The sequence below is a fragment of the Tupaia chinensis genome, unplaced genomic scaffold, assembly GCF_000334495.1.
Source record: "Tupaia chinensis unplaced genomic scaffold, TupChi_1.0 Scaffold143624_1, whole genome shotgun sequence".
Lineage (NCBI taxonomy): Eukaryota > Metazoa > Chordata > Mammalia > Scandentia > Tupaiidae > Tupaia > Tupaia belangeri.
In genome coordinates, this window is record NW_006203472.1 from 549018 (window position 1) to 556422 (window position 7405).

The 7405-nt window shown below is 65.3% G+C and overlaps 1 protein-coding gene across 4 annotated transcripts in view; it reads left to right on the plus strand.

The window, feature by feature from the left end:
- PIDD1 (p53-induced death domain protein 1) overlaps positions 1 to 7405 on the plus strand; it is a 28756-nt gene that overhangs the window by 17455 nt on the left and 3896 nt on the right. The window contains exons 2-16 of one of the 4 annotated variants that reach the window (XM_014582495.2): positions 508 to 893; positions 1453 to 1866; positions 2247 to 2456; positions 2535 to 2589; positions 2714 to 2915; positions 2995 to 3120; positions 3466 to 3645; positions 3723 to 3867; positions 4255 to 4390; positions 4466 to 4616; positions 4708 to 4831; positions 4902 to 5020; positions 5095 to 5208; positions 5322 to 5521; positions 5719 to 6220. In XM_014582495.2, the coding sequence (XP_014437981.1) occupies positions 584 to 893; positions 1453 to 1866; positions 2247 to 2456; positions 2535 to 2589; positions 2714 to 2915; positions 2995 to 3120; positions 3466 to 3645; positions 3723 to 3867; positions 4255 to 4390; positions 4466 to 4616; positions 4708 to 4831; positions 4902 to 5020; positions 5095 to 5208; positions 5322 to 5521; positions 5719 to 5977 (2745 nt within the window). In that variant the 5' untranslated portion in view covers positions 508 to 583 and the 3' untranslated portion in view covers positions 5978 to 6220. Of the gene's footprint in view, positions 1 to 46; positions 894 to 1452; positions 1867 to 2246; positions 2457 to 2534; positions 2590 to 2713; positions 2916 to 2994; positions 3121 to 3465; positions 3646 to 3722; positions 3868 to 4254; positions 4391 to 4465; positions 4617 to 4707; positions 4832 to 4901; positions 5021 to 5094; positions 5209 to 5316; positions 5522 to 5718; positions 6221 to 7405 lie in introns of those variants that run through there. The other 3 variants (XM_006164420.3, XM_027766667.1, XM_014582497.2) reach the window with 3 other exon arrangements.

Consider the following 7405-nt stretch of genomic DNA (forward strand, 5'->3'; position numbering starts at 1 on the left):
CTTGCCCCGCCCCGCCGAGGTGCAGGCTGGAAGCGGCGGGAGAGCCGTCCTCCAGGGGTCACGAATCTGGCAGGACCCCCAGGACCCCGAAGCCGCCCAATGGCAGGCTCACACCCTATTTCTAATCCTCCCATGCGGGGCACACTGATATCGGGGGCACGGCCACCCCAGGGCACAGGAGGGTCATGGGCTTTCCCGCCAAAGTTACTGACTGTGAAGTCGGAGGTGGACTTTTCATCTGGGTGACTTGTAGGGTCTGGGAGTCACAGCCTCGCCCCAGGCAGCTCAGCTGAGCCCCCCTAGCCACAGGGGTCCCGTTCCTTAGCCCCATTTCCAGTGACAATCCAGGCCTCGGGGCCTGCTCCACTCTGTCCCACCCAGGCCCTGGGCTCTGTGGACCAAATGCCCTGGCTCAGGGGCTCCCCCAGCCTAGCCAGTCCCTGTTCCTCTGACAGCTGAAGAGGGCCCAGCCTCCACCCGCGCCCACCGCTCCGCCCCTCTCTGCAGCCTCCCTGGGTCCTGTCTGAGCAGGCCTGCCTGGCGAGCTGGGACATGTCTGGCCCCCGAGGACCGTCGGTGGGCGATGGCTGCAGCAGTGGAGGGGCTGGAGGCGGAGGCAGCGGCGGCTGCTGCAGAGGATGCTGCTGGCGATGCTGCCGAGGCTGTGGATGCAGGGCCTGGGGCAGACGCTCTCCTGGCTGGGAACCGGCTGAGCTTGGACTTGCAGCCCCGGGGCTGTCGCCGGCTGCTGTGCCTGTGTGCCCGGCTGTCCTCGCAGCTACTGCAGGTGGAGTTCTTGCGGCTGAGCACCCACGAGGACTCTGGACTGCTGGAGACTACCCTGGCCCGTGTGCCTCGAAGCCTGCCACACCTCCGCTCCCTGGTCCTGAAAGGTGAGCCCACAGGTTCTGACCCGGCTGTCCTCCAGCTCTGACCTGTTTCTGCATCTCCGTCCTCAAAGGCAAAGCCATTTCCAGCTTTGCCTCCAGGACTCTCCCCTCTGCTCCCTGGTATGGGTACCTAGTACCTGTTTTGTTCTGAGATCGCTGTCAGCAGCCCAGCCCCATCTCTGTCCCGGCACTGCCCGGCCCAGCCACGTCTCTGTCCCGGCGCTGCCCGGCCCAGCCCCGTCTCTGTCCCAGTGCTGCCCACCCTTCTGCCCCTTAGAGGGGCTGGCTGGCTGGACCCCGGCTCTCAGGCCTGGAGCTGCCCAGCATGGGCCCTATCTCTGGGGCAGGCCACTGGTGACGGCTGTGGCCTGAGTGACCTCAGGTCCTCTCCATCCCTGCCTCCCTCCACCTGCCGGCTCTTCTTCAGTGTCTGTCTGTCTGTCCCTGTCTGCCTGTGGTTGGGATGGGAGCTCTGACCTCCCCAGCCGCTCTCTGATGGGCAGAGCCGAGCTGGGATCCAGAACCCTGGCTCTGAGGGCGACATCCACCTCCCTGTTCCCAGGAGGGCAGCGCCGGGATACGCTGGGCGCCTGTCTCCGGGGCACCCTGACCACGCTGCCTGCTGGCCTGAGTGGCCTAGCCCGCCTGGCCCACTTGGACCTGAGCTTCAACAGCCTCGAGACGCTGCCAGCCTGTGACCCGCAGATGCACCGGCTAGACGCCCTCCTGCTGTCTCACAACTGCTTGTCAGAGCTACCTGAGGCCCTGGGGACCCTGCCCGCCCTTACCTTCCTCACAGCGAAACACAACCGCCTGCAGACGCTGCCCACGGCCCTGGGGGCCCTCTCTACCCTGCAGCGCCTCGACCTCTCTGAGAACCTTCTAGACACTCTACCCTCGGAAATCGGAGGCCTGAGCAACCTCATTGAGCTCAATCTGGCCTCCAACCGACTGCAGAGCCTCCCGGCCTCCCTTGGTGAGTAACAGCCGTTCTCCTTGGCTTTCTGGGCCCAATGGGGAGCATCCTACAGCCACTGCCCACCTCCACTCCCAGCCACAGCCTTGCTGTCATGGGATCTGGACCCCTCTCCACTTCCCCAGTGGCCCGTGTACACACCGTGAGCCTCAGCCCTCCCAGGTTGCGCCCTGGTTTTCCTCTGCTCCCCCAGCCTTCGGGGCTCCCTGCACAGCTTTGTGTGAGCTGTCTGGCCATGGAGAAGAGCCTGAAGCGGCTTCTCTGCGAGGCTGAGCATCATGTCCAGACTTGGCCTGACCGTCCAGCCAGAGCCTGTTACTCCAGGGCCAGGGGTGGCCCCAAGTGGTCTTCCGCTGGCCCTGAACCAGCACCGTCTGCAGCGGGGCTGCGGTCTGTGCGGCTTCTTATTCTGCACAGCAACCTTCTGACCTCCGTGCCTGCTGGCCTCGCTCACCTCCCGCTGCTCGCCCGCCTCGACCTCAGGGACAACCAGCTCCGGGACGTGCCCTCCGAGCTGTTGGACGCCCCCTTTGTGCGCCTGCAGGGGAACCCCCTGGGCGAGGCTCTGCCAGAACCCCAGAGTCCCCTAGGTAGGCTTAGTGCTGAGGAGGGGGAGGCCATGGGTAGGACACATCACTGTCCTGACCAGTCATCCGCCCCTTCTGCAGAGACACCCCTGGCTCTAGAAATGCCCAGACTATTCCTGACCTCCGACTGGGACAGGTATGGGACGGGGAGGGTGAGGGCTCGGTCATCCTGAGTGCACTGGACACCTCGCCCGTGCCTGAGGGGTCTTCCCAGAGCCCTGCGGTGCCAGCTCCAACACGTAGGTCCTTTCTTCACCCAGCTTCCCTGTGACCTCCCGAGGCTGCTCTGTGAGCCTGGCCTGCGGTGCCCGACTGCGGTTTCCAGCAGGGGCGACCACTACTCCCATCACCGTCCACTACCGACTGTGGCTGCCGGAGCCCGGCCTCGTCTCTCTGGGGCCTCACGATACCCTGCTCAGCTGTGTCCTGGAGCTACAGCCCCACGGGGTGGCCTTCCAGCAGGCAGGGACGGGGTAGGGCGGGAAGCAGACGTGGGGGCCCCAGGCCTGGCCCCAGTCCTCATGCCATCCTTGCCTAGCAGGATGTGGGCCTGGGGCTGCTCTTTGTCCCCCCACGGGCCCGGCGTTGCCGTGAAGTGGTCATCAGGACCCGGAGCGACAACAACTGGAGTGATCTGGAGACCTACCTGGAGGAACAGGTGCCCAAGGTGAGGGCTGCCCAGGTGGGGAGCTACCTGCCCTGACTCCATCCATTCTGCCCACAGCTCACTCCGGCCCTCCACCCCTGCCCATAGCTCATCCCAAATCCCCAGCCCTGCCCACAGCTCACCTAAAGCCCCCAGCCCTGCTCACAGCTCACCCCGGCCCTGTCCAGCCCTGCCCACAGCTCACCCCGGCCCTGTCCAGCCCTGTCCACAGCTCACCCAGCCCTGCCCACAGCTCACCCCAGCCCTGTGCAGCCTCCTCACAGCTCACCCTGACCCCGCCCAGCCCTGCACACTCTCTTCTTCCTGACCCAGCCTCCCCTCTGCCCTCCCCCATGCCCACCTCAGCGGTTGTGGGCTCACTGCCGAGTGAGACACTTCTCCTGGTTCCATGTGGTTTCACGCCCCGTGTCAAATACCTGCCTGGTGCTACCAGAGGGGACACTGCTGTACTCCTCGGGTCATCCTGGGGTCAAGGTCACTTTCCCCCCTGGGGCCACCGAGGAGCCTCTTCGTGTTTCCATGCAGGTATGACCAGGGGAGTTCAGAGGGCGGCAGGTGAGCCTCAGCAAGAGGTGGCTGTCCAAGTGGCCTGTCTGCCTCAGGTGGTGCGCATGGCCAGCCGGGAGCTACGAGCCCTCCTGGAGGAGCCGGAGGCCGCAGTGAGCCCCTTGCTGTGCCTCTCCAAGAGTGGCCCCGGCTTCCTCCGACCAGTCACTGTGCAGCTGCCTCTGCCCCCTGGCGTCACAGGTGAGAGGTGGTCTTAAAGCATACCTGCCTGGGGGCCAGCAGTTGGTATAATGGCTATGTCGCTGGACTCCCATGTACTTGACTGTGGTTCGAGTCCCGGACCCAGTGGCTTAAACTCACGCCGGGTGCGTGTGCGTGCATGCCCAAGATCCCGAGAGGAGAATGGAGGAGAAGGGATTGCGGCGTGGCCATCCCCCCTGGGGGGTGATTTCTCGCTTTCTGTCTCTCTGTCTCTGTCTGTCTTTCTGGCGAGCACACGTGCCCTATAGCAAAAACCTCTCCAAAAAAAAAAAAAAGAAAAGCATACCTGCCTGGACCTAAGGTCACAGGTGGAGGGGCAGTGGTTGGAGGGGGAGCCCTAGCCTGCTGCCTGTTTTCTGTCCCCAGGCCTCAGTCTGGACCGCTCCCGTCTGCACCTGCTGCACCGGGCCCCTCCCTCAGCCACCTGGGACGACATCACGGCTCAGGTAGCACTGGAGCTCAGCCACGTGTACGCTCGCTTTCAGGTCACACACTTCTCCTGGTCAGTGTCCCCCACCCCCGGCTTCCCGGCCCCCTCTGCAGCCTGCAGCCCAGCTCACCCCCCGGGCCCTCCCAGGTACTGGCTCTGGTACACCACAAAGACCTGTGTGGGGGGCCTGGCGCGCAGAGCCTGGGAGCGGCCGCGGCTGCACCGCGTGAACCTCATCGCCCTGCAGCGGCGCCGAGACCCGGAGCAGGTCCTGCTGCAGTGTCTGCCCCGAAACAAGGTGGGGGCAGGCGAGAGGGCACGGGTGGTGACCAGTGGGCCGGGTCAGCAGCAGGGGACTCAGTGTGGACTCCAAGCCTTGCGTCCTGCAGGTGGACGCCACCCTGCGGCGCCTGCTGGATCGGTACCGAGGCCCTGAGCCTTCTGACACCGTGGACATGTTTGAGGGCGAGAAGTTCTTTGCGGCCTTCGAGCGGGGCATTGACGTGGATGCTGGTAGGCCTCCCCAGCCCTGAGGCGACCTCATGGTCTGTCCCTGCTGCTGAGCTCACCCCGTCCCCCCCAGACCGCCCAGACTGTGTGGAAGGCAGAATCTGCTTTGTTTTCTACTCACACCTGAAGAATGTGAAGGAGGTTTACGTGACCACCACCCTGGACCGGGAGGCCCAGGCCGTGCGGGGCCAGGTGGGCCAATGGGTAGGGTTCCCCAGGCTGCCTGGGCAGGTACCACCGTCCTGACCCCACCTGACTCCTCTCAGGTGTCCTTCTACCGGGGCACGGTGCCCATGGAGGTGCCCGAAGAGGCCGAGGCTGCCCGGCGGAGGAAGGACGTCGATGCCCTGTGGATGGCTACCCTGCCCATCAAGCTCCCGCTGTGGCTCCTGGGCATGGGTGAGGGGTGGGGGCGGGACGGGGGCCCGGGGTGACCAGGGCTGGGAGGAGTCTGGGGAGAGGCTGCGGCTCATGGCACCCCTCCTCCTTACAGAGATTGCGAGGGTCTGAGGGGCAAGGGCAAGGGGCTGGGCTCTCCCTGGCCCCTCTGAACCTGGGCGATGCAGAGACCGGTTTCCTGACTCAGAGCAACCTGCTGAGTGTGGCCTCACGCCTGGGTCCCGACTGGCCTGCTGTGGCGCTGCACCTGGGCGTGCCCTATCGCGAGCTGCAGCGCATCCGGCATGAGTTCAGGTGAGCGTCCTGCTGGCCACGGTGGGGGGAGCTGTGGGGACGCGCCCTGCTTGAGAAACACTGCAGCGTCTTCTGGGGGAAGTGGGGGGTCTAGCCACGGTGGCCCAGGGAGCAGGGCACCTCCCTAGGAGGGTCTGCAGCAGCCTGTGGTGGGTGGTTTTGGGTAGGACCCCTCTCACCATGCCCCTCTCTCCAAGGGACGACCTGGATGGGCAGATCCGCCATATGCTCTTCTCCTGGGCCGAGCGCCAGGCCCGGCAGCCAGGGGCGGTGGAGCTCCTGGTGAGGGCCCTGGAGCAGAGTGACCGGCAGGATGTGGCCGACGAGGTGCGGGCAGTCCTGGAGCTTGGCCGCCGCAAGTACCAGGATGGCATCCGGCGCTCCGGCCTGGCCTCCGAGGACCCTGCTCTGTCAGGCTCTTCAGCCTCACAGTCCCCGGAAACCGGAACCGCGTAGGCCCTGCTGCGGCGTGGCCAGGACTGTCCACACCCTCCCTGTGCTGGGCAGTGTTGTGCAACAAACCTGCAGGGTTCCATCTGCCTTCTCTGAGCCGGGCTTATTTATTAGTTTGCTACAGGCCGTGTGCACGTCCTGGCGACAGGGAGAGAGTGAGGAACCCCCCATGGCCACGTCGCTATTCCTTCTCCATTCACCTCAGCATTTCAGGATTTGGGGCACGCTTGTACACATGCACACCTGGTAGTTTCTTCTTCTTCTTCTTTATTTAAAAACAAAATACTTTATTTAACTTTATTTATTTATTCATTAATTTAACCAGAGAGGGACAGAGCGAGAGAAGAGAGTGAGAGGAAAGTGAAAAAACAAGCCGCCAGGTCCGGGACTCAAACCGTGGTCAGCCAGGTGGGAGTCCAGCGCCCTTAACCATCACACCACCTGCTGGCCCCCCTGGTAGTTTCAAGCTGCCAGGTCCGGGACTCCAAGCCAGGTGGGATCCAGCGGCCTTAACCTCCGCCTCACCTGCTGTCCCCTAGCGCTGTTAGGGGGCAAAGGGTGCCCAGGTGGTCAGAGGCCTGGGCCAGGAGGGGGCGGCCGGCATGCCCTTCCGCACAGCCCTGCTCCTGCTCCCTCCCAGTCAGAGTTACAAAGTAACTCCCCAGGGCGGGATACAGAGTCCCCTGTGGGGCACCCGTGCATCTGCGCTGCCCGCCTGCGCTTGGCCAGCTCTCCCTGCAGAGCACGGCCGGCTGGAGGTCCTGCCCCTCCTCCAGGACGCCTTCATCCAAGTTTCCTGCCATGCTCCCTCAGGGGCCGAAGTATGGTGGGCGCAGTGGGCGCAGCGGCCGGGAGGGGGAGCTGCAGCCCGCGTGCAGGCCCAGGCTGGGGCGGGGCGGGCAGAGCCGAGAAAAAGCGCGGTGAGTGCCCGCCCCCGGCTCCTCGCTGTGCCCACCAGAGCGCGGCCGGGCTGCGGGGCTAGGGGTGCCATGGGGGCGAGGGGAGTGACAGCTGTCTGGACATGGTGGCCCTGGCGGGACCTGGACCAACGGATGCTCCGATCCGCTGCCGCCCGGGTGTGGGAGGCCATGCTCGGCCCCGGCGGTGCCGGGCGCGCTCCCCGCGGACACGTGTCCCTGCCGGGTGGGAGCCTGGGGCTGGAGCCGGAGGAAGGGAGCCGCTCGGTTGGGGGTGTACACGTGGGACCTCGCCGGACGTGTGTGGACACGTGCGTGGCTAGGGTCCCAGTCGCCTGGCGGCGACAGGCTGGCTGAGCCCCAGTCAGCTGCTTCTTTGTCCCCGGGTCGGAGAAATGCGCAGTTGCAGACCCCTTCCGGGCTCCTCCAGCCCTTAGCACCTTCCGGGAGGAGAGCCTGGGAGGCACGGGGAGCAGGGCCAGCCCCAGCCTCGGCCTCTTGTCGCCCCTGGGGC